We start from the raw sequence: 27,869 nt of genomic DNA on the forward strand, positions 1-27,869 counted from the left end.
GACAAGCTGGATATAAAGTCACTAGGCCCACACACGGTTGGTCTAATCAAGCAAAATCGAAAGGGCAAAGTCGTTTTCCAGGGCTTACATCCTCTCGAGAAGTTTGGAAAATTCGCTGAAATCAATGAATCTTCCGAGTCTCATGGGACTTCGGACAAGATGTCTTCAGAGCCCACTTCCTCCGAGAGAGTCGTTTCTGAGGATGTCATCACAGTCTCAAATCATGATGAAGAAGATGCTCCAGCTACTAATGCTCAAGTAGCTGAGGAACACGAATTGACATCTGCTCAGGTGCAAGGAGATTACCATGAGGGGTCTGGAACGGAAACTGATTTATACGAAGACCTCAACCTCACAGGATTCGACAACGATGAAATCCCTCTCAATTTTGGGAGTAATGAAGATTTTATGACTGGGATGAACCTCAATACATTGCTTGACAATGTCGATGAAGTTGCTCCTCTAGCAACAGAGACAAGGGAAAAAGAAGACGTTCTCGAAGCCACACCTCCTCCTACCACTTCATCGGCGGAAATAGCAATTCCTATGGTGACAGCGTTAGGGATTCCTCCCCTTGATGTTGTTTTACCTACTTCTGCGCCATTGGATAGTGATCACCCAGCCACACTAGCCACTCCTCCTCCAAGTAAAAGACGAAGACTCGACCCTAGACAGGGATTTACTGATTCTAATGCACTTCAAAGTTTTACAGCTCAACCAACAACAACTCCAATTATAGTCTCATCTAAACCTATCAATGAAGGTCCTAGTACCTTCTTCGAAGCTGGTGGCTCTTCCTTCCCAATGGATTTCTCTCCTCCTAGGCCAGAGCATGATGCTACCTCTGTTAAGCTAGCCAGGCTCTTGGCCGAAGAACAATTTTCAACGCCTCCTCCACACGGCAAAGGAATTTCTATCGGGGGTGGCAGCTCAGGAGAAGAGAGTCTTTCCCTTCTTGGACTTCAGAAATAGATCGATACTCTAAACCAGAAAAATGTTGAGTTAGATCAGAGAAATATTGAGCTTGATATCAAGGTCGTAGACCTTCAGACTGAGAACATAAAGCTCAATATTCAAGTGGCTGAGCTTACCGAAGACAAAGCTCTGAAGACAAAACAGATTACGGATCTTCAGACACATTTTGGCCTCCTGACCGCCAGCTACTACGATTTGAAGAAGAAGCTGGAAGATAAATTTGGCGACGAATTCAAGTCATTTGTTGACGAGCCGCAGATCTATCTTCCCAACCAAGATGCTCCCATTGCTCCACAATCTACCAGGACCACCACCGTTGTGAATCGCTTTGAAAAGGAACCGGCTCAAGCTCCGAGTATAACGAAGTTGAAACGCGCTAAGTTGGCCAAATCATCTGAAAAGGGTCAACTTTTATTCAAGAGGAGCTCAGAACATAATGCCCCCTGGGATCAACAAAAGATCACCGTTACGGATCTGGGCGAACATCGCTTCAGAGACGTCTATGGTGATCGATCAGGAATCATCTCGTGGGGATTCCATGACACGATGAATATGTTTATGGTAAGGAGAAAGAGCGGCAAAACTGAGCTATACAAGGATGCTCACGATTTTAGTTCCTTTACAAGAATTGATCTTACGGAGCTATCTAAAGCTCCCTTTCTCAAACCCATCAAACAATCCCAGGGCGGGTCAGTTCAAATCATTTTTGGATGATCAAGTTGCAAAGGGATTCCCTTCAATGAAGACTGCTGAGTCTATAATCAAGATTTACCCTAGCATCATTGATCCCAAAACTAGTCAGCCACTTCGGTCAGTGATGTGGCCCGCTACCGCTCAAGTGAAGCAAGTTCCCGTTCTTCAAAATTATCCTGATGGATCTCTCACATCCATGCTATATTGGGTGTATGATGAATCCACATATGCTGTTGTCATCAAGCTCAAAGATGATTGTATCCGCTTATATGACAAGAGGGATTTGCTTCAATTCGGCAAGTGGGATATTCATCAACTCTCGATTCATCAGATCAAGGTGGTTGAAGATCTTTTTGAGCCTGCTACAAAAGAATACACTTCGATGGTGGCTGAAATTATAGAGAAGGAAATGTGGAATGCAGCGATGGGAAAGTCCGATGTACTGGTGGTCGACAAGAGCTGAATCCAAGCTAGCACCAAACCAAGGGGGAGATTGAAGGGTCCAGTAAATGGTTTGGTCTAGGCTTTCATTGTATTTTGTTCATTATGAGTCTATAACACAGTTATTGAGTTGTTTACGTGTTTTAGATCAGTAAGTGTGTTTACGACCGTAAACCCTGTTTACGGTCGTAAACCCCGTTTGCGGTCCCTTTCAGTATAGATAGTGGAGGTGTAGGTCTTGGTGTAGTTGTTGATGCTATTGTGTTTACAGAGAGTCCCATCGAGTTGTACCTGACGTTTTTCTGAATATAAACGTGTGCAAGCTCGATTTTTTTTCATCTTATTCTTCTATTCGTGATTGTTTATTGCTTGACTACTGGTAAAGATCCTTATTAGGACCTTACAAGGTCCCTATACATTTTAGTGCTGCCAGGATGAATTGAGTACATGGTTTTGTGAGCTTCTTCCATCAGAAGATCTCTTATTCCTCCTGACTTAGGTACCTAAATACGATCTTGGAATACCTTCAGTCCATGACCGTTTGTACCAAACACTAACGTTTTGCCCAAACGTTCCTCCTTTCGGTCATTCTTTTCTGAAGCTTCCTTTTAAGCTTTCTTTATACTCTCCACATTTGTCGAGACAACTTCTACTCTCAACGCTCTTGGCCTTTTTCTCTTAAGATTGACTTTCCGACTGAGAGCATCAGCAACAACATTGGCTTTACCGGGGTGGTAAAGTATCTCACAGTCGTAGTCCTTAAGTAATTCTAGCCAGCGTTGCTGCCTCATATTCAATTCCTTCTGACTAAAGAGATATTGGAGACTCTTATGATCAGTGAAAAGTTTACACTTCGAGCCATAGAAGTAATGCCTCCATATCTTTAGAGCAAATACTACCGCTGCCAACTCCAAATCATGAGTGGGGTAGTTCTTTTCATGCTCTTTTAGCTGTCGAGACGCATATGCTATCACCTTTTCCCTTTGGGTCAAAACACAACCCAACCCAACACCAGACGCATCGCAATAGACAGCAAAGTCTTCAACTCCATCGGGTAAAGAAAGAATCGGTGCTTCACATAGCTTCTTTTTTAGCAACTCGAATACTTCTTTGTGCTTATCACTCCAAGCATAAGTAGCTCCTTTGTGAGTCAAAACTGTTAATGGAGTAGCAATCGAAGAAAAGCCTTGGATAAACCTTCGGTAATATCCGGCGAATCCTAAAAAGCTTCGGATCTCCGTGGGACTTTTTGGTTGTTCCCACTTCATCACAGCTTCAATCTTTGCTGGATCAACCATTATTCCTTCTTGGATGACCACATGACCCAAGAATTAGACTTCTCGAATCCAAAAATCACATTTGGAGAACTTAGCATACAACTTCTCATTCTTCAAGACTTCTAACACTTCTCGTTAGTGTCTGCCATGCTCCTCTTGGATTTTCGAGTAAATCAGAATGTCGTCTATGAACACTATCACAGATTTATCAAGGAACGGATTACAAACCCTGTTCATTAAATCCATGAATGTTGCGGGAGCATTGGTTAGTCCAAACGACATAACCAAAAAACTTGTAGTGTCCATATCGTGTTTTGAATGCAGTCTTCTCGATATCCTGCTCTCTTACTTTCAGCTGATGATATCCTGACCTTAGGTCGATATTTGAAAAATAATTTGAACCTTGTAGTTGATCGAACAGGTCATCAATCCTCGGAAATGGATATCTATTCTTTATCGTTTCCTTATTTATCTCTCTGTAGTCAATGCACATTCTCATACTCCCGTCCTTTTTCTTTACAAATAACACCGGGGCTCCCCAGGGTGATGAACTAGGTCGAATAAAACCTTTGTCCAATAATTCCTGAAGTTGTGTCATCAGCTCTTTCATCTCTGTTGGTGCTAATCGGTAAGGTGCTTTTGTTATTGGCGTCGTTCCTGGTAACAAGTCAATACGGAATTCTACTTGTCGATCAGGCGGTAATCTAGTAAGATCTTCGGGAAATACTTCCGGATACTCACACACGACAGGAATGCTCTTCATCTCATTTTTCTCCTTCTTTGCGTCAATCACGAATACCAAATATGATGTACATCCTTTGGCCAAACACTTTCTGGATTTCATTAGAGAAATGATTCCAGAATTTACCCTGCGTTTGTCCCCATACACCATAAATGACTCTTTCCATGGCGGGTTTACTTTTACTATCTTCCTTCGGCACAATATTTCGGCATCATTGGCGCTAAGCCAATCCATTCCCAGCACAATGTCGAAACCATTTAGTTCGATAGGCAATAATTCCTCGTGGAACTTATTCCCATTCAGGTCGATTAAGATGTTTTTCATATGATGGCTAACAGGTCCAAACTTGCCACTAGCAACTTCGAATAATAAAGCATTATCTAGTCTATCGACAGGCAAAGCTAGTTTTCTACCAAATTCATGCGAAATAAAGGAGTAGTTGGCTCCATAATCAAATAAAATTTGGGCAGGCAATTCGTTTACGAGAAAGGTACCTGAAGCGACATCAGCTTCTTCTTTAGCAGCTTCCAGTGTCATCTGAAAGGCTCTCGCCTTCGACTTTGGTGGAATATTGGGTTTTGCTGCCTCCTTCTTTTTCGGACAATCCCTCGAGATGTGCCCCTCCTCCCCACACCCATAACAAACTTTCTTGGTGAGGGTGCATTCGTTGGCATAGTGCCCTGGCTTTCCACATTTGAAGCAGGTGACTTCCCCGTCACATTTCCCATGATGCTTCTTCTTACATTTGTCGCACCACTTCGCTTCGCCTCCTCCTCCTCTCGAACTAGACTTCGAGAATTTCTTTTTCTTGTTGGACCCTGAAGGCCCATCAAACTTCCTCTTCTCACCACCCTCTGATCTCTCCGGACCCTTCTCCCTGATCTGAGTCTGAACATTCTTAGCAGCCCAGATGGCGGCTTTCAATGTGGTTGCTTGCTTAACCATTGGACCATAGTCCGCTGGTAGTCCGAGGGCAAACTTATTGACCTTTGAGAGCTCTGTTGGAACTAGGTATGGGATAAGCTTCAATTTTTCCGTGAAACTAGCAGCGTATTCTATAACGCTCATTTTTCCCTTCTTCAAATTCTGAAACTCATTATTGATTTCCAGAAGGTCCCACTCGGAGCAGTATTGCAATTTGAGTTGCACCACGAAGTCTTCCCAAGACATCTTGCTCGCTTCTCCCTTGGGCATAGAGTCAGCTAACAGCTTCCACCAACTCAACACGCCAGATTTTAACAAAGGGATCGCAAGAGCGGTCTTCTGCCTGTTGCTGCATTTGCAACTTTCAAACATTGTCTCCATTTCGGAGACCCAATCCATAACTTGCACCGGCGTCGGGCTTCCGGATAGACACGGTGGCTTAGATGCCATAAAATCCTTGTATTTACATCCTCTTCCATTATTTCCTCCATCACGATTGTTTTGTCTAACCATTGGTGGGTTGGCTTGACCAACAGTCCCACTGAAGTTTCCTTCTTCCGACGGCCCTCCATTTACTTCGGGCTCTTCAACTTGAATTGAAAGTTCTTCACGATTTTGTTGAAGCAGACGTCTAGTTTCTTCCATCTGACGATCCAACATCGTCTGAATCATCAATTGTACACCGGCCATTGTTATTGGCTCGGGTGCTGCAGCTACAACAGGTATTTGCTCAATCACCGGTGGTTGATTCCTGTTTTCGTTCGCGTTTCCAACTCCGCTTCTTGTTCTTTCCATTCTTGATCTATACACCGAATAAGGTGAATTTAGATCTTCAATCACAATAGATAATCAAATCATCCTTATCACTCCGAAACGTTTACATGCTAGTTCTAATACCGTCGACGCACGCTTAGAATCCTAAACACATAAGGTTTCCAGATCCGGTCGGCAACAGACCATAGATCCGAACAAATAATATCATATATGGCAAACATATAACATTTAGCACGTAAAAGCATTTTAGGCAACTTTCCTAAAATATACTAGTGCTCGTGTCTTAAATATGGTAGACACTCATCTCACAATCATCACTTAGCACTCTAATTTTAAGTCTAGAAATCCTACAAATTCCTAGTTCTCTTAAACTAATGCTCTGATACCAACTGTGACATCCCCAAAATCACGGCCAGAAAAGACCGATTTAATTTATGCTTTTTAAAATAATTTTTAGAGTAATCCTTTGATTAAAAGAGTTGCGGAATTTGTCCTCAAAACTCGGGATGTCATGTTCCGATACAGACACAAAAGCATAAACAATACAACATAGACCTTACACAGTTACATATAACTACTGGTCTATAATCCAAAAATATATTGACAATGTCATCCAACTTATGCTCTCGCGCCACTACCTGTAATGCAAAGAAAAACTGAGTGGGTCAGGCTTGGGAGCCTGGTGAGCATATAGGGTTTTCAACCCATAATAAATAATTATATTTAGTTCATCGACCAACAATAACCCGATTACCCATTCCCGTTATCCTCACTTTATGTCCCTAAATCAACAACTATTATAAGGGACCTAATCTAGGATTTTCATCGGGACGGACATTACTGCAAAGGGGTTTCCTTAACAATAGATGTCCTAAAGGCAACCATGAGGGGGATGGAGTACACCGGTGAACACATCGTTCACAACACCTACAGGTTATGAGCCTGCTAGTGTTCCACTGGACTGTCTAGAAGGAGTCCGTGGTCGTCATCCATACTCCGCTAGATGACTAGATCAACAACAACATCGAGGCCTCTCATCATTTTTATTTCACCACACACCAACTGTCTACCCATATTCTACCCAACATATTAGTAGATAAAATATATACATTTATATACAGCTTAAAACCTGTACAAACATCCATTCAACAACTAGTTCAAATAAACAAATAATATATACACACATAACACGTATTTTATAAAGAATACTTCATATCTATGTGTTAGAAGAAAACGAAAATACACTCACTTGATAAGAAAATGATCGGACAGCACCTCGTCTCTTAAAACAATCGTTTCTGATAAAACCGGGATGTTTTTCTTGAAAACCGGGCTTCTCGCGGGCAGAGTTTCGGCTCGGAAACTTTACTTCTCGGGATCCTCGGGGCTTCGGGACTTGATTCGGGTCTCGGGATAATACCGGGGCTTCGGGGGTATTTCTTTGCACGTAAAACGAGGCAATAAGGAGTGAGAGAGAAGAAATGAGCAACAAATCCCGGAGACCTTGCATTCTAGTTATAGGGGAGGCTGACCCTCCGAACGCAGCGCGTTCCCGAACGCAGTGCGTTCCCTGAACGAACGCAGCGCGTTCCGCCATGCGTCATTGCTTACGAACTTCGGACTTGACAGGCGACGGGACAGGCTCTGGGCTCCGAACGCGGGGCGTTCCCCAATTGAACACGGGGCGTTCCCCCTTTGGGATGCGCGCCTCGAACTTTAGAAATTCATAACTTTCGCATACCATCTCCGTTTTTGACGTTCTTTATATCCACGCGTAGGTGAGATTATGCTCTATAACTTTCGTTTAGACTCCGTCGGCTAATTTTGACTTTTATTTTTATTATATTATTTTTAGTAGGCCGGGACAGGAAAACTCCGTTAGAAATTCATATCTTCTTCATCGGACATCCGTTTTCGTCTGTCTTTTTACCGTTGGACTACTATCAACGAGATCTTCGATTCTCGTTTAGATTGTTTCGGCCAAATATCACTCGATCTCTATTTCGAGATTTAGACTGCATACTGCTAAGTCGAAACTTCGAAAAATCATAACTTCCTCATAAGAAGTCAGATTTAGACGTTCTTCTTATGCACGCTCTCGGTTTAACTTATTCTACGACTTTCGTTTAGATCACTAAGGCTAAATATCGCTCTATCGTAAATTCACTATTTACGTCACGCAGTGTCGTACCGGTTCTGTCGCGAAACTTCGACAGGTCATAACTTCTTCGTTATAATTCGGATTTCGGCATTCTTAATATATTCGGAATCCTTGTCATGACTACTACGCCTTCATGTATCAATATCGGGTTTATCTAACATTTCATTTTTACGCTTATTTTTATTCTTAATTCAATTAAGCCACACAATTAAGCATAAAACACATAATACTCAAATAATACCTTCTTATTATTCAAAACGAGTTACAAAGGTTAACCTATACTATTACATCAATATTAATGCCTAGCCTAGTAACGTGGGTGTTACACTACCGCCCATATCCTTAATCTAGTCCCTACCAAAAAGGTTGCCAAAACATCTCACGAGATGTGGACTGGAAAAGTTCCCAATCTGGACCACATCAAGATTTGGGGTTGCGAGGATTTTGTGAGGCGTGAGTCTCACGATAAGCTCGAACCTCGAAGTGAGAGGTGTATTTTCATCGGCTACCCACAGAGATCCTTTGGTTACCTCTTCTACAGACCCAGTGATAATGTTGTCTCTGTAGCAAGGAGAGGAGTCTTTCGCAAGAGAGAATTTATAAGCCAAGGAAACAGTGGGAGGCAAATTGACCTTGAAGAAATTCAAGAGTCAAGTGGTGAACGAACCTCAAACCCTAGCAATCAACTTGAGGAGGAAACTCATGTTGATCCGACAGAAGAGTATATACCTCTGAGGTGTTCCACGAGAGTTAGGAATGCACCTGAGCATTACTATGGTTTCCATATTACTGCGGAAGGTGATACACTTATCAGTGATAACACAATGGTAAGTCTGGATGAACCTAACAGCTACACGGAAGCCATGGCAGGCCCTGAGGCTGCTAAATGGAAATAGGCTATGGACAGCGAGATACAGTCCATGTATGACAATCAAGTTTCAAACTTGGTTGACAATGTACCAGGTCGTAAGACAGTTGGGTGCAAATAGATCTTCAAGAAGAAGATCGACATGGATGGTAATGTACACAATTATAAGGCGCGACTGGTTGCAAAGGGCTTTTCTCAAACTCCGGTAGTTGATTATGATGATACCTTTTCACCAGTAGCGAAGATTAAGTCTATTAGGGTTATGCTAGCCATTGCTGCATTTCATGACTATGAAATATGGCAAATGGATGTTAAAACTGCTTTCCTTAATGGAAAGTTGGCTGAGGATGTTTACATGAGACAGCCAGAGGGTTTTGTCAGTGCATAGTACCCTAATAGAGTGTGTAAGCTTGAGAAATCCATCTATGGATTGAAACAAGCACCTCACAGATGGAATCTTTGTTGCAATGAGAAAGTCAAAGAGTTTGGCTTTTCGATGAGTGAAGATGAGTCATGTGTATATGTCAAGGCTAGTGGGAGTATAGTTAGCTTTTTGGTATTGTATGTGGATGACATACTACTCATAGGAAATGACATCCCAACTCTGCAGGAAGTGAAGTCCTGGCTTGGGAAGTGTTTCGCTATGAAGGACCTTGGAGAAGCAGCCTATATCCTAGGGATAAGGATTCTGAGAGACAGGAGTAAAAGACTAATTGTACTTAGTCAGAGTACCTACTTGGATAAGGTGCTGAATAGGTTCAGCATGCAGAATTCCAAGAAAGGAGAATTACCGATCCAGAATAACGCCATATTGAGTAAGATTCAGAGCCCGAGTACAGAGGCTGAGATAGCTGAGATGAGTCAAGTACCTTATGCTTCCGTTGTAGGCTCGATCATGTATGCTATGACTTGTACTCGTCCTGATGTGGCCTTTGCACTGAGCATGGTCAGCAGATATCAGGGGAACCCTGGCAAGGCTCACTGGACTGCGGTAAAGAACATTCTCAAGTACCTGCGGAGGACTAAGGACTGGGTCCTTACCCTCGGTGGGAGTGATGACTTGAGAGTAAAAGGGTATAGTGATGCTATCTTTCAGACTGATAGGTATAATTTCCGCTCTCAGTCAGGCTGGGTCTTTACCTTAAATGAAGGAGCAATTTCTTGGAAAAGTTCCAAGCAGGAGACAGTGGCTGATTCAACTTGCGAATCAGAGGATATAGCGGCAAGCGAGGCAGCAAAGGAGGCTATATGGCTAAAGAACTTCATTGGAGACCTTGGAGTTGTACCAGCTATAAAGGAGCCTATAGAGATTTTATGTGATAGTGATAGTGCAGTTGCCTTAGCCAAGGAACCAAGGGATCACGGGAGATCCAGACACATCGACAAAAAATACCATTTCATCAGACATCGCATAGAAGAAGGACTCCTCGTGGCAAAGAGGGTATCATCGGATGAGAACCGGGCAGATCCCCTCACGAAGGGACTGGGCAGGGTTAAGCATCTCCAGCATGCGAGGCGCATAGGGATGAAGGATGATATTAGTTTTAGTAGTTAGATAGCTTTGAAATGTGTAAAGTGTAATTGACATTTGATGATGAATAAAAGTTGTGTTTATTTATGAGTAAAGTATTGCTATCTTTTGTCAATCGTTTACTATCGTTTCATTTTGCATGTTTTGACTTCCAGAATAATTATGTTATTATATCTCATATTATTCAAATTCTCCACAGTCGGTCATATGTAGGAAGTAGAGATATGACTTGTTGCCTATGAGTTGATTATACATTGATTGTACGAAAACGCATTGGTAACTCGATGTTATAAAACGTGCATTTGTGTATAATTCAACAAGTAGTATAACAAGCATATGAGTCGAAGTTTATATGTTCCTTCTTGGATTAGAAGTGATATCTGGGCCCCTCGATGATTTTGTGTTGACCCATGTACCGGGCCCGGTCAGAACTAAGTTGATGTGTTCAATTAAGTTCTATGTCAAACAAATCATAAATCAGGAAACAAACTGTTGGACAATAAGTAAGACATTGTTCCATGTATTTGTCCGGCTGATATCTAGAACAGAGGATTATATGATCACTTATCTTAAATGGCGTATCATCTTCATCTCAGTTCCACGAGACCTTGAAAGAGCTACAATTGCTTATCAGTTCCTGAAGTCATACTTGCAGTTATAGTTATTAGACTTATCCAAGTGGGAGACTGTTGGATAAGGTGTCTAAGTCCATAACTATTTCTGATATCTACTTGACCCGGTTGGCATGGTCCATTTGGGTTGCATGGCATTGGAACACTTGGATAGACCAAATTGAGAGAAAGGACACTTAAGGTTTATTAATATATTATAAGTTCTAATATATTAATAATATTATTTAATTAATATTGATCAAAGAATTAATTTGGAATTAATTAAGTGATCAAAAAAGACTAATTAAATATATGGGGTTGATTGTGTAAATCATCTATTCTTGTATAGTGGGCTAATAATCCATGGTTTGTATGGATTGGGTTAAAATCCATAAGGTGCTCCATGGATAGTCCATGGAGGTTACAAACTCATGGATCATGGAATATGGAAAGCCATGACAATTAGGGTTTACATGGTGTAACCCTACTTGTGCCACAACTATAAAAAGACCCCTAGACAAGCAAAATCGGCACTACTTGTACAAGAAAGAAAGAGGGCAATCCGATTTTGAGGTTTAGTGAAACTTCTCTCAAGGTTATTCCAAGTGTTGTAGTGTTGTGTGAGACATTTGAGGCATCACACTTGAGGTGCTAGGCTCACAAGGTTTTCAAGGAATCCAAACAACATAAGGTATGTTCTACTACTAGCATTTATGTTTAAAAGTTCCCCATGCTATGCTAGATAGGTTATGAACCTTGGAAATCAAATTTGCATGTATCATAGTAAAACATAGATCCAAGGTTTCTAGGGTTGCATGTACACCATAGGAGTGTTAGAATGCTCAAAACCCTTCAGTTTTATGGGAAATCAAAGGGGGACTCCAAGCATCACAAAACTGAACCAGAACATGTGGCTGTCTAAGCCGCAATTACCAACACTCCCACCCCAACTAAGTCCTACACTGAGACTTTACCTCATTGTACAGAGTGTAATTTCCACCATGTCGGAAATTATAGGGAGGTAATATGCAACAAGTGTAACATGAGAGGTCACATCTTGAGGTATTGTAGAAAAACCCCAACCACTACGGCGGGAGGAAGTCGTAACTGTTTTGAATGCAATCAACCAGGGCATTTTAGTAAGGACTGCCCAAAACTGAAGAATCGGAGTGGCAATGGAAGGGTACTTGTGATCACTATTGGAGATGCTCTCGAGGAACCGCCTGTAGTTATTGGTACGTTTCATATCAACAATGTTTAGGCTTCGGTATTAATTGATATTAGTGCCGATAAAAGCTTTATCGACCATTGGTTTAGAAAGAGGACGAAACATAAATTCCGCAAACTTAATGAAACTTACATAGTAGATATGGCAATCAACCAAATAGAAAGCACTTTAGAAATACTCACCAATTGCCTTCTCACCCTGAATAATCACGTCATTCATATAGAAACTAAGGACCCTTGCTGGTAATCTATGCTTGCTGAGAGTATACGTTAGGGTTGTATATAATTAGGATTCTATAGACTTTGGATTTGTGACTCCGTTTTACTTCGTGTTCCTTGTTTGGTTGTGGGCTTAAGGTAGAATCACTTATTCGATCGTCTATTCGATCTTGATTATATACGACATGTATGCACAAGGCGATTATAGAAGGACCAGGCAGGGATCATGTACCACAAAAATACATTACTATTTATCGAATCCCCATGCACTATCGGTACGAACTCAATTTCGGGACGGAATTTCCTTTAGCGGGGAGGTAATGTGACATCCCGAAATTTAGGGCAAAAATTATAGCCGACCAATCTACCGTGAGCCTCGTGATAATCTGACTTATTGAGTTTTAGTGCATCTAAAGTAAAATAAATAATTTTATTTCAATTATTATATGATGTCATATGATACCTCACTTCCAAATGTGTAAACTGTAAACCAAATCAAACCGCTCAAACTGCAACGTTAATTAATGCGTTTGAAAAACTGAAATTTTGCATTAAGCAGTTTTAAGCAAAACAAACATTAAAATATTATGGTACATGTTCCCCTGTTTCCGAAAATATAAAGAACGTCCAAAACGGAGTTCGTATGCAAAAGATACGACAGTTTTAAGAAAAAAGACAGTAAAACACTGTTTTTTATTTAATCGCGTAAAACCGAATCGACCCGTTGAGACGCTTACGCATTGACGACGGGATTTCCGAGAATTTTTTTGGAATCAAACTATAGTCTATTATTTAATTTCATACTCGAAATATTTTTAGCGAAAATATTTAAAAAAAAAGTCGTGAAAAACGGACTTTACGACTATTTTGACGCAAAACTTCGAACGCAATTTCACGGAGTTCCGTAACTCCAAAATTAATCTGTTTGATGTTCCGGAATCTTTGAATTAAACCCTATTTTATGGCACTATCGGAATAATTTATCGACATTCGGATCCCGATACACCAAAAATAAGTTAGTTTTGGGCATGTAATGGATGGATGACCTTATTGTGGGACCCACCAAACCTTGCTAGACAAAAATCTGATTTCTTTGTTTCCCTCTTCCCACGTAAATCACCACCACAATACTCCTTTGGAGTATACTCTTCCATTTAAGTAGAATCATAGTTTTATGTGGAGTGTTGTATTTTCTATGGAGGCATTGGCATATGAGCTTGTTAGAAGCCATAAATAAGAGGCTTCTCTTCCTCACTTGTCACACCAAATCAACCATCATCTTCCTATCTCTCCCTCTCCAAATCCTTATCTTTCTCTTAGTTTAAAACTGTAACGCCCGTGTTTATGGGCTACGCATTAGTATGATGATGTAATAGTCAAGGTCAACCATTGTAACCTATTTTGAAGTAATAAAGATGAATTACTTGAATATTATGTGAATTATATGATTTTATGTGATTATATACTTGTTTGTAAAGATATAATAAAAATAAGCGTCAAAAATAAAATGTTAGATAAACCTGATATCGATGAAGAAAGTTGTAGTGGTCGTGACAAGGATTCCGGAGATATAAAGAACGCCGAAATCCGACTTATAACAAAGAAGTTATTACATGTCGAAGTTTCGCGACAGAACCGGTACGCCACTGCGTGACGTAAAAAGTGAGTTTACGATACAATACTTTTTAGCCTTAGCGATCTACGCGAAAGTCGTAGTGTTCATTAAACCGAGAGCATGCATAAAAAGAACGCCCAAATCTGACTTCGTATGAGGAAGTTATGATTTTTCCAACTTTCGGATTAACAGTACACAGCCCGGATGTAACATCCCAAAATTTAAGGCCAAAAATTTCATTTTTTAATTAGGGTATTACATAAAACCAAAGTGTGAATAATCAAAATATAATATTATGAAACCATATCAGAGTATAATCCCAAGGATCTCGTGTGCGGAAAACATAGTGTGATGCGCTGCGACCAAGCCGGCTCCCTTCCTTTGAAACAAAGTACCTGAAACCAAAACTGTAAACCGTAAGCACGAAGCTTAGTGAGTTCCCCCATCATACCACATACCACATAACACCATCGGTATCTCTCAACCGGTAACTGCCATCGATATCTTTCAACCGGTAACCGGGGACTATTTCACCCCTACCACTATCACATAATAATATGTCATAAACATACTGATCACGTACTAACATCATAAACATGCTGATCACATACTAACATATCATAAACATGCTGATCACATACTAACATATCATAAACAGACAGATAAGCATTGCATGGGTTCTGTATACCCCTTCGATATCTTTCAACCGGTAACTGCCATCGGTATCTTTCAACCGGTATCTGTCATCGGTATCTTTCAACCGGTATGTGCCGTTGGTATCTTTCAACCGGTAACCGGGGACTATTTCACCCCCTACCACTATCATATAATAACATGATATAATCATACAGTCAGACATATCTGGGGTACTGACCTACCATTCGATCCTAACGACCGAGTCAGGGAAGAACTATTCCCTGCTACTACCACTGACACACATAGCATATCACATAAGCATATCTCATAAGCATATCACATAAGCATACCAAGATAATTATCACAAAGACAATTATCTACCAACTACCCCTGTTGGTGGGCCGGCATTGTGGCCTTAGACCCACCCCTACTGGAAGGTAACTCACCTCATACTGCTGAAGTCCCGAAGACACAATCCTACACTGCTGAAGTCCTGCAGACTCAACCGCAGCTGCTGGATGACAGATTCCCGATCTGTCAATATCAAACATCGCCCAATTAATAATTGGTCCCCAACACATAACCATAAATACATCCTTTGTTAACTACTACATTACCCCAAGGTTGGCTTTATTCAAGCCCAAGGCCCAAATCCTTAGGCCCAAAGTCGATTAGGAATCAAGCCCAACACATGGCCCAATTTTTCCAAATTGGGCCTAGGCCTATACATTATCTTATTCTAAGGCCCAACATCATATAATCATTAAGGCCCAAACTATGGCCTAATTTTCTAAATTGGGCCCAAACCCCTTACCCTAGGCCCATTAAATTATTCTAGTTCAATTGCTTGCTCTTGGATGGTCCATTATTATCTCAGTCATTTAGGCCCAATAATAAACCCAAGTGAAATTAGGGTTTCATATAAAATGATGATTAGGGTTAAGTTTCCTACTTAACCCATCAAAGACTTAATCCTCTAAGGACTTAATCCATTAAGTCCAATATTGCTTAGATTAATCTTGCCAATGATTATTATTTAATATTTCCAGTTATTAAATAATTCTCGTGTGTCCCGATTAATTCCCCAAATTAGGCTTTTATTGGCATAAGGGTCTTCCAAACCAAATACTAGCCCATTTATCAATTTGTTGGGCTTGCAAGTCAGTTAGGGCTTTATTGGGCCTATTAGGCCCACTAGAATATCATTAAGTCCATTAGGGTTTGCATTGGGTCAATTTGAGTCCATTAGACCCATTAGGGTTTTCACTAAGCGCATTAGGCTTCATTGGGCCCATTAGGGTTTCTAGCACCCCAAACGAATCAATCACAACGAGGCAAAGCACACCGCCACCCGACACGGCGGCCGGTGGCGGCAGCCACCACCCTACGGTGGTGGTTTGGTTTTCCCTTTTCACTATACCGATTGGTTACAATTACAATTCCCATCCGATAATCACACTCACACCCTAATCTAATTACAAACACACATACACACGAAAATACACCCACCCATGGTGGTATACGGCGGCAGCCACCACCTCACGGTGGTGGCAATGACAGTCTTCTTTGATCCTTCGACTACACAATCCATAAAACACGAATACTCGTCCCTTGCTTGAAAAACGAACCCAAATCACCCACCTATGGTGACTGGCGACGGCAGCGGCACCCAAAACGGCTGTAGCGGCGGTGGTTGCGGTGATAGCCACCACCTCACGGTGGTGGCGGCTGTTCTCTTGATTCTCAGCCGTGCGACCACACCCGAAACATGATCTGAACGCTACAACTCTCCCAACTCCGCAACTATAGGTGGCCCACGATGACTGGAAACCCTAAAAAAATGGCGGCCAAAGCCCACCGTCGATCCCAGTCAACACAAACGACATCAGGTTACATAACGAACGAAGAAGAAGATGTAGATGGTAGCGGTGGTCCTTACCGTGAGCTCCCTATGCTCTCACGTCCAAGACAGCGACGAACGCAACTTGCTCCTTCGGTATCGGTGGTTCTCCGGTGCACACTGCGCCTCCGTCAGCCGAGCAATGGTGGTGGCGTTTCATCGACAAGTCAGCAGGCAGGACGGTGGCTGTCGGCTTTTGATGATGCAAACGGCGACTGAGGAGGTTCCCATGGTTGCGGCTACTGGAACGAAGTAAGAGGGTGACGGCTGTAATAGTGAAGTAGGGTTAGGGTTTCGGGGGGGGGGGGTGGTAGCTTATATACCTGGTGCCTTAAAAACATATCCCCATATTAACATAATCGATCCCTCCCTTCACATTCCTTTTCAATTTCAGCCCATATTTTACCCTTCTAACCCCTGCCAACTAAATACTTTACAAACCAGATCCGAGATTTACAATACAGCCCCTATCTTCTAAAATCTTTACAAATGAAGTCCTAGAAGTTACCACTTAGTCCCTGTCTTCGTAAATACATACGAAATAAATCCGAAAATTATACTTTTAACCCCCAACTTCTAAAATAATAGCAATTAACTCCTCGAGACCAACACATTGCCATATAATTATTGATTTTTGGGCTACTATACTTTCATTAATTTCTTTATTTATTTATTTAAATAAACGGGCGTTACACCGGAGTTCAAATAGTAGATCGAAAGGTTTTCGGCCGACACAACCTAAACGAGAATCGAAGGTCTCATTAATAGTAGCTCAACGGTAAAAAGACAAATGAAAACAGACGTGGGATGAAGAAGTTATGAATTTTTAATGGACTTATCCTGTCCCGGCCTGTTAAAAATATAACTTTAAAAATAGAGTCAAAACTAGCCGATGGAGTCTAAACAAAAGCTGTAGAGTACGGTCCCACCTACGCGTGGATATAAAGAATGTCAAAAACGGAGCTCGTATGCGAAAGTTATGAATTTTTAAAGTTGGGATGGAAAAATGTGAGTCTGGCCGAGGAACGCCATGTGCAGAGGGAAGGAGTGCGCTGCGTCAGAAGGCTAGGTCTCGGATGCTCCACGTCGCCCCACCCGAAGTCAGACACCTGTTCGTACTAGCGCCCTGCGCATGAGGGAACGCGCTGCGCCCCTCGCAGGAACGTTATGCGCACTGAAGGTCAGGCTTCCCTATAAATAGGATGCGAGGCAGCCCTTATTTCTCACCCCTTTCACCACTTCTTTCTCTCTCTACTCTCTATCTCTCTCTAGCCTCCCTAAACCCCCGTAAAGCTTAGGGAACCTCCCTAGCACTAGAAGAGCCCTGGAGCACCCGACGGCTCCAAGAAAAAGAGCTTTTCGGCTCAGAAGCTCTGCTCCAGCGGAGCCCGGTTTTTAAGAAAACCCGTTGTAAGTGAGATACGGCTACCCTACTTTAAATATAGCTTATATTTAAATATGATATCGTTATTATGAACCTATAAATAAGATTTATCAGTGATTTAAAGTCGTTATATTGATTGAACTACTTACAGGAGAGGTGTCTAGAATGGTCACATTGCGTTTGGTTGTTGGATTTCAGAAAAGTTATATGCCGAAATGGTCCTACCTCCCAACTGTCCTGCCTGGCTGATCCTTACTTGATAGATCATGAAGTAGACTCTGAGTTAATGATGAATCTAAACTAATAATTAGTCGCAATGAATATTAGACTAAAATCTAGTGGTAATAATACTAGGTTTCGTCGAAGGAAAATAAATTAATAGAAGCGAAGCGCTGTCTTAGTTCGGAATCACCACCTTAACAAGTGAATGCATAGTTACTTTCATCTTACACATAGAAATGAAGTATCATACATACTTATAAAGCTAGCATTTTTTCTTGAATCTCATGCATTTGAAACCCCCTTTTTTAACTTCCTTAAACCACATTCATTTGAAACCCCTTTTTTAACTAATGCAACTCAAAAGTTTTCTTAATTATGATTTAACACTCAAAAGTTTTATAACTTATACTATGTTTAATTAACATTTAGTGAAAAGTTTACTATAAAAAAGTCAATCTTTTGGGAAGACATGCATACAAATCATATACAAATTTCAGAAAGAAAACAAACTTAAAAGTTTTTGTGTTGGGTTGAGGTCTTATGACCACTTTTGGAGATATGCTATTATATTAGAGCTTTTAATTTGTAAGTTTGTTATACTAATTCGTATTTATATTTTCTTCGTTTTTGGATTATTGTAATACAGTCGTTGTATATTGTGGTTTAATCGTTAATATATTGATCATATGTTATATAGGGTGATGTCGAAAATATTTAATTTGTAAGTTTATTATACTAATTCGTTTTTATATTTTACTCGTTTTTGGATTATTAATATATTGATCATATGTTATATAGGGTGATGTCGAAAATATTTAATTAAATATTTTAAATATGTTTTTTTGGTTTTGTAATTGTACTGTTTCAAAAAGATAATTAATTAAAACTCATACATATGTTATAGTTTCCATCTCTCTCTCTCTCTCTCTCTCTATATATATATATATATATATATATATATATATTATAATAGATGTCAAAACACTTCAACCAAAATTCATTTAAAATCTAATATTTCAAATGCTTTTTAATAATGATTGTAAAAATTTCAACATGTGTTACCTAATTGATTAATAAAAATATTAATGTTTTGAAACCCCTAACTCTTAAACTTATATTATTTAATTTGTTAGTTAACTAAAATATTTTTCCTATATAAATATAACATTTTTATGTTTGGTTACTCATATTTGTTTATGTAATTAGAAAACAAGGTGTACATAGAATGACTACTTTAATTTCACATAGGAATCGATACCACTATAGAGGTATGTTGTCTTTAACCGGTGGTAGGAGATCCACATACCCTATTTAATTATTTATATTAATGCTTAGTAATATCTATTTTATATTTCTATTCACCTTAATTTTTTGGGTACAAATTAAGGAAGAGGATTCTCGGCGCACCAACATAAAGTCAAACGTACGCCTTGCAAAATATGTAATTAAAATTAAATATTATATTTACTAATCGACTTATTTTAAAACTCTTGATGACATTTATGTATAATGATATATTTTGTATGACTTCATTCTTAATTTCAATGTTTAATATTTGAAAGTTCGTTCATATATGAAACCTTATATGTTTTGGTGTAATATAAATAGTGTAATACAAAGTTTATTAGTTCAATATTGTTTATTAATAGCTCATTCAAAACAACTTATTTCTTATTTTATCCAAAAAATATTATCGGACATAAGAAAAGTAGATTATATTAATGTTATACAAAAACTTATAATATATATTGGATATTATAAAAGTAAAAGTAAAGTTTATAAGGTATGGACTATATTAGATAGTATCAAAATATAAGTTGATGAATTTTTATGTTATTTGATAATTCGGTTAATGCCCAAAACATGACTAAAAACGTAAATTTTAACATATTACTATTTTTTCCCATGATTATTTTAACCTCTTAAATGCATTCTTGCGCAACGTGCGAAGTCACGCCTAATTTTATATAAATTACGTGCTATGTGTGCATATTATCTGTTTACTTGATATATATGTTGGATGAACATTTTTATACAAGTTTTAAATGATTTAAACTGTATATGTATTTTATATCTACAAAAATGTTGGGGTAAAACATGGGTAGATGAAATAGACGATGTGTGATAAAATGATGAGAGGCCTCGATGTCTACGATGATCCAGTCATCTAGCGGAGTATAGATGACGACCACAAACTATTCTAGACAGTCCAATGGAACGCTAGCACCCTCGCAACCTGTAGGTGTTTATTTGAACTAAGTGTTCACCAGAAGTACTCCATTCCCCTCATGGTTGCCTTATTTGACATAAATTGCTGAGGTACCCCCAAAACAGTTTTGTCACCCCGATGAAAATCCTTAGGCTAGGTCCCTTATATTAGATGCTTTAGGGACGTAAAGTGAGGATAACGGAAATGGGTAATCGGGTTTGTTTGGGTTGATGAAATTAATAAACTTATTATTGTGGGTTGAAAACCCTATGTGCTCACCAGGCTCCCAAGCATGACCCACTCAGTTTCTTGTATTACAGGTAGTGGTACAAAAGCATAGTTGGATGACTTGACGAGGGATTATGGATTATAGGCCAGTAGATATAAATAAAGGTTGTAAGGCCTATGTTGTTCTGTTTATGCTTTTGATCTGTATCGAACATGACATCCAGAGGTTTTAATATAATGAAATACATTTATTTGGAAATGCTTTGATAAATCCTTATCACATTTATCTTTTGGGAACAAATTCCGCAACACTTTTCTTTAAAAATGTTACTCTGATTTTCAAACAAATCATAAACAAATCGATCTTTTCTGGCCGTGAAAATGGGGATGTCACAAAAACCCACCAACGGTGGCACCTTCGTCCACCGTAAAACCACCGCAGCACCACCCTCCTCCTCCTCCACTTTTTCATTGATCAAACTCATCCCTTTTCGTTTCTTGGATCGCCAACCAGCAACCACTACCCCTACTGTCTTCTTCTTCACTGCCGAGAAACACCAACACCACCGAGGGTGGCAAGAGCCGCTGCTGCCACCACCAAGAAACACCCCATGTGGTTGTTTCATAAGTCCACCACCACTGTTTACAGTGGCGGAGCTACGTGGGGCGTTGGGGGTACTACAGCATCCCCAAAAAATTGTTTTATGTATATAAAAAAAGTTATTTTTAAACATATTTTATGTTGTTGTACCCCCAGCTAAAGGGATAATATGATGTTTTTAATGCCCCAGATATGATAACTACATAGAATATTTATTGATAATGTTTGTACCCCCATATAAAAATTTATGGCTCTGCTACTAAATGTTCATATATATATATATATATATATATATATATATATATATATATATATATATATATATATATATATATATATATATATATATATAGAGAGAGAGAGAGAGAGAGAGCTAGGTTCAAATGTTTCCTGCAACTATTGTGTGTACAAATGGACTAATCACAAATTAGTAAAAATTAAATTATTTATTAAATCAATAAGGGTATTTTAGACATTTTGTACTTTTAAATTAATAGGGTCATTTAATGGAATTCCTGCAATTAAGGAAAGAGAATAAATATATTTGACCTAGCATCTCTGTTATATCTTCTTCAGGTTTTTGAAACCTTCGTTCCACACTTCATCGTCGCCTACAACAACCATTGCCGACGCCCTCTTCCATCTTATCATCTCTATCTTATCCTCTCTATTGAGATTCATGGTCGGCCCAGGCATCCACGTATACTTTAGGCTGAGTGAAACAATAACAAAAAGAAGGGCATAAGGCTGTGAAAACGCAACCACAATGACACCAAAAATCAGAAATTGATTCATCTATTTGGAATCTTGATATTCTTGCAAGCAATTGGATTCGTTCGTGCTTGGATTGTTGCGGCTTGTGGAAACCGGAAAGAGTAATCCTACACTCGTTCTCTTTTTAACTAATTTCTGGAAAGTTGTAAATTTCTAAAATTCTTATTTTTGTATTTCAGTTAATGATCAGTGAATAGATACATTTATACAGAGGAGTAAGAAATGTCAAGACACAAGAACTCAAAGAACGCATCCCACCCTTCTTCCTTGAGTTTCGATTAATGTTCCACCTATGTGATATAGTCTCAATTAATGGGGGTATCTGACAGCAACTCTCCCAGAATTGAAGATCAAGATCTAATTCTATCAGAACGGAATCTCGATTTTATGGAACAAAATCTCAAATTACTCGTTAGTATTTGAAGGTATACACTCTTTTATTGTAAATTTAGTCACATTCACGTACTTATCAACTACATATGTAGTATGTTTTATCAAACTGAGTATAAAGATCCGAGCATCTGATTTTTCCCGCCAAGTGTTTGCTAAAATACTTGAATAAAACATTTCGGCCAAATTTTTTTTGTAACCTTTAAACTGTCATATCTCTCTCGTACTAGCTTGGATTGATTTGAAATTTTTTTCTGCATATTCTCCTTTCTATTAGCTACAAATTAGGTTCTGAAGTCATTTTAATTGGATTAATAGTGGCCCAGTTACAGTCCTTTGAACATGGGATGTTATAGCTGTATTTTTAGCACTTTTACTTTGTTTAGAAATTTTTGTGATCGTTGAACTGCAATATCTCCCACATACTAGCTTGTAATAAGCTGAATTTTTTCCAACGTATTGTCCTCTGTGTTAGCTACAACGTAGTATCTAGAATCACTATAATTAGATTAAGTCGATTATTTGGATCAAGCGACTCGAGGATTAGTTGACCAAGTGACTCAAGATTACATTTTATTAGAATACTTGATATTAAGCATTTGTTTTTGCTCTAGCTAACAAAAAACAATAAGTATATGTAGGATCAATTCTTTCTTTGTTATATAGCTAATCTATATTCTCAATTCATATAAGCAACAAAAAGGGAAGCTTTTTGTTTTTACAAAAAATTAAAAATAAAGAATCCAAATAAGTTTTGTAACAAAATTTAAAGAATCAAAGTATTGATGTGCATTTTTTTGAAATAATTCATATATTCTTTTAGAATAGACCATATTTATTCTATCAAAACTACCAAAGTTTGTTTTACTATTTGTCATATAAAAGTATTCTCACAGAATGTTATTCTTACATAATTCGATTTTATGGCAGTTATTCTCATAGAATGTTTGATTTCATGGCAAATTTCTCATAGAATGCGTGAAGGGAACATGATGATCAAAGGCTTGAAGGTTGGATGATGGTGTGTGATGGAGATGAACAATGGTCATCGGGACATGGAGTGTGAGACGGAGATGAACAATAGTTGTCGAATGGAGATTATAAGAATTACTAACTCTAAAACAATGTATTCTTATAGAATGTGATTATAATGTGTTTTTTTTTTGTTTTTTTTTTGGACTCTGATTCTTGAACAAAGTTAATAATATATGAATATTCTTTAAGAATAAAATTTGTATTCATTAGAAAATGTAATTATTGATAATATGTTGTACAATTCTTTAAACATGTTAATTATAAAAAAAAATATCTTGAATATAACCATATTCCGCAAGAATAAAATCGTAAATATCTTTACTAATTTATGGTTGACTTTGTCATTTTGATATAATAAAATCGGTTATTATTAAAAACTATATTATAATTAAATTTGAATGAATTTTAAAAAAAATCAGATTTTTAAAAGTAAGAGATCTACATATCACCTAAAATCTGAAAATTTCTTTTTTTAATATAGGTCATTTAGCAAAAATACCCTTATGTTGAAATTTATATAATTATATGGTACATGTTATATATATATATATATATATATATATATATATATATATATATATATATATATATATATATATATATATATATATATATATATATATATAGAGAGAGAGAGAGAGCTAGGTTCAATTATTCTAACTAGTTATTGTGCGTATATGTGGACAATATTATTCTATGAGAATTACTAAGAGAATAAGTTGTTTAGCAATGCGAATACGTTCAACCTTATAAAAATATCGTCATTTTAATGCATTGTCGCTAATTATTATTTATTTTTGTTCTCACACATCGTTTTTCACTCATTTTCATTCTGCAAGAATACAACTCAATGAACATTCTGACAACATTCTGACAGAAATAAGAATAATAATAATAAGTGTATAATAACCTTATAGACGACTTAATTAGTAAGAATGTGTGTTAATGACAATAGTTATGTAAGATTGAACGTATTTATATTATCAAACAACATATTTTCTTTATCATTCTAAAAAAAATAGCATTGTCCATACGTCCGCACAATAATTAGTTAGAATAGAATAACCTAATCCTATATATATATATATATATATATATATATATATATATATATATATATATATATATATATATATATATATATATATACATACATTAAAAACAAAATGAAAAGCGTTGTTCTCCTCTCCCTCCTATCAGCCCACTACTTATTTAGTTCTACATTCTACCACATCACTGACATCAGACCGCTGCATTTGCAGTATACTCGCTTCCAGAACCATAGCCTACCTGAAAAATACAACCATACATTGATACAAGTATTTTCTGGATCTCTATCTGGGTTTATAGAAATTTAAATACTAAGTAAGGATGAGGGCCGAAAGATACGCAGTCCAACATACCCTAACAACAAAAGCCGCTATGATTGTAAAACAAGCCCTTGGCCTCTGTAGACGGAGAGGCCATGCTCATGTCACACCTCTCCATGTAGCAAGTGCCATGCTCACATCTCCAAGAGGTCTTCTTAGGAAGGCTTGCCTCAAAGTTAACTCTCACCCCCTTCAATGCAACGCTCTCGAGCTTTGCTTCAACTTAGCCCTCAATCGCCTCGCTACTTCTCAATCCAGTCCTATCATATTAAGTACAAATCAATCTCCCCACCCCTCTCTCTCCAATGCTTTGGTGGCAGCCTTCAAGCGTGCTCTAGCTCTACAACGACGTGGTTCACTTGAGAACCAGCAACAACCCGTTTTAGCTCTTAAAGTAGAGGTAGAGCAGCTCACCATATCAATACTAGATGACCCTAGTGTAAGTCGAGTCATGAGAGAAGCGGGATTTTCTAGTACCCAAATCAAAAACAGTATTGAACATGGTGTCTCCATGGAGATCTTTTCCCAAAGGCCTATTGTGTATTCTATCCAATCCAACCAAAATAGTAAACCCATAACACAAAACTTCCAAGCTAGTAGTAGTAATGGATCAAAACTCACACCCAGTGTCCGAATTGAGGATGTGATGAGTGTTATAGATACGATGATGCATACGAAAAGGAAAAACGTTATTGTCATAAGGGAGTGTTTGGTTAGTGCTTATGACATAGTTACAGGAGTTATAGACAAGATTGAGAGAGGAAAGAATATAGCTTTTCCTGGTAATTTGAGGTTCGTACAGTTTGTAAGTCTTCCTTTGCAGTCATTAAGTCATCTTTCTATGAAAGAAGTTGAGGATAAGGTTACGGAGCTTAATTATCTAATAAGAAGCAATGTGGAGAGAGGAGTGGTCCTATATGTGGGTGATATCAAGTGGGTTTCTGATTATTGGTCTAAATACTGTGAGGAAAGGCAAAAAACCTACTACTACTCCCCAATGGAGCAAATGATCATGGAACTTAGAAGGCTGATGTGTGGTTTTCGGGATAGTGGGAAGTTGTGGCTTATGGGAATAGCCAATTCCGAAACTTACATGAGCTGCAAAACTGGTCATCCCTCCCTTGAGACTCTATGGGATCTTGTTGCGCATACAACTCCTGTTGGTGACTTGGACCTTAACCTCAATCTTAATAGGTACTCGATCAAACTCAGAAAAAGCTAGTCCTTAATTTGATAATTACAGCATTTCCATCCTTTTGTTTTCACTTTTTTATAACTTAAGTGGGATATAAAATTAGTTTCTCACATTACAGAAGCTAATTAATGAAGTTGGTATTGTTATTTTAGCAGAGATTCACCAAATGAGAGCAAAGAGTGTTCGATCAACTTCACAAGAGAAGCTCGAAGCATAGCAAGCTGTGCTCATAACAATGAGTCTATTACTGCTACTACAACCTCCGGTTTATCATTATGGCTCCAACAACACAAGGGGAAGAACTCGACGCAAGCCGTCAATGATCCGGTTGGTTTTTGTTAATTACATTAGATAAGTTTCCGTAACCTTTTTCCCTGCTAATTTGACGTCTAAATCTTCCAACACTCAAAAATAATTAATGTCTCTGGTTACAGAAACATGTCAAAGTTGGAAGCTTTTGCAAGAAATGGAACACAAGTTGCAGTTCACTTCACAAACAGCCTCATTTTCTTAACAAAACATTCCACCATTCTTCTCTTTCCTCCACGACTTCAACAAGCTTCTCATCAGCAAAATCCAACTCAAAAGATGATGATCAAGAATTAATTAGTAACAAAAGGCCAAGAAGCGAACATGGACAGAGTTATATAGAAAGGTTTGCAGATGCCGTGCAAGAAAACGCTAGTCGTGTTTTCTTCATGGAAGACGTGGACCAAGTTGATAACCAGTCACAAAAGAAAGCAATCGAGAGTGGGACAATCTCATTAACTTGTGGCACATCAGTTCATCTCAAGGATGCCATTGTTGTTCTTACTTGTGAAAGCTTCACGTCTGTTTCAAGACCATGCCCTCCTATGAGGCAAAACCAAAACGACAGCGCATCTGCCATGTTGGATTTGAACGTTGAAGCCGAAAATATTGGGATTTTGAATTCAGTTGATACACATTAACGCATGTACGTTACTTTCAAAATATAATTTGGAGAACAAACAAGTTGGATCATGCGAAGCTGCTGATTAATTTTCCTTTCCCAGTTTTCTGTCATATATTTCTTATACTTTTTTCGATATGTGTGCAGGTAACATTAAGGAATACTTTAAGATAATCTTTTATTCAAATATTTTAGATGTTGTTGATTTTTGTATTACTTATTTTTTTTAGAGTTATTGAAATTTATATGGGTGATAGAGCAGACTTTGACAAATATCTTATTAATTAGTGCGAGTTGATAATTACGTGGTGTTGGGGTTGATACTGAATCGAAGTAACAAAGGTATTCAACAAATCCTAATTAAAGGTAGAGTTTTTATTAATTTGAAGATGTATGAATAATAAAGTTTATGTGATTCTCATTTATATACAGTGCGGCTAATTACGGCAAGTATTGTCAAATTTAAAAATATCAATATTGACAATTAATTTTCTAAATCACCTCGAAAACAATCCTACAAAAAACAAAAATCAAGAAAATCACACATTCTATCATTAAACTATAAGAAATCTACGATTAAAATGAGCCGGAATTGCGGAACTGAAAATTCATGGTCTAACCATCAAAATTTGGTGATGACGGCGGGTTGTTGGGAACTCATGCACGTTGGGACCTTTCCATCCACATGAGGCAGGCCTCAAAATTCCTGATGAATCGAAATGTATGCCCGTTTGAATTTGAGGCTTTTTCAGTCCACAAATCCTACCATTTATCAATAACGTTTTTGCTATGTCGACGGTGTGTTCAAAAATAGGAGTACTACACACTTGTATAATGGTAGCCTAATCCTGAAGTTTTCGGACGACAAAAGTGTATTATAGTGAAATCAAAGAGAGAAGAACAAGATTGTTCATTATATTCAATCTTGAAAATGAA

At 38.3% G+C, this 27,869-nt stretch overlaps 1 protein-coding gene across 2 annotated transcripts; it reads left to right on the plus strand.

Moving 5' to 3' along the window:
* The first annotated feature begins 24,678 nt into the window (after window positions 1–24,678).
* Window positions 24,679–27,187, plus strand: LOC145129058 (protein SMAX1-LIKE 3-like). Of its 2 annotated transcripts, none has more exons than XM_079063816.1 (3): window positions 24,679–26,001; window positions 26,155–26,329; window positions 26,437–27,187. In XM_079063816.1, exons 1-3 carry the CDS (start codon window positions 24,809–24,811, stop codon window positions 26,950–26,952), a joined length of 1,884 nt encoding a protein of 627 aa, XP_078919942.1. In that variant the 5' UTR covers window positions 24,679–24,808; the 3' UTR covers window positions 26,953–27,187. The 2 variants fall into 2 exon arrangements, with proteins under 2 accessions (XP_078919942.1, XP_078919943.1); XM_079063817.1 differs by having other exon boundaries at window positions 26,158–26,329.
* The last annotated feature ends 682 nt before the right edge of the window (window positions 27,188–27,869 follow it).

The sequence above is a fragment of the Lactuca virosa genome, chromosome 8 (genome assembly GCF_052849685.1).
Source record: "Lactuca virosa cultivar CGN04683 chromosome 8, Lactuca_virosa_CGN04683_v6, whole genome shotgun sequence".
Classification (NCBI taxonomy): Eukaryota; Viridiplantae; Streptophyta; class Magnoliopsida; order Asterales; family Asteraceae; genus Lactuca; species Lactuca virosa.

Coding starts and splice junctions, on each gene's coding strand:
- LOC145129058 (XM_079063816.1), top strand. CDS start 24,809: ATGAGGGCCGAAAGATACGCAGTCCAACATACCCTAACAACAAAAGCC. Junction 26,002..26,154: donor CTTAACCTCAATCTTAATAG/GTACTCGATCAA, acceptor TTGTTATTTTAG/CAGAGATTCACCAAATGAGA. Junction 26,330..26,436: donor CGCAAGCCGTCAATGATCCG/GTTGGTTTTTGT, acceptor CTCTGGTTACAG/AAACATGTCAAAGTTGGAAG.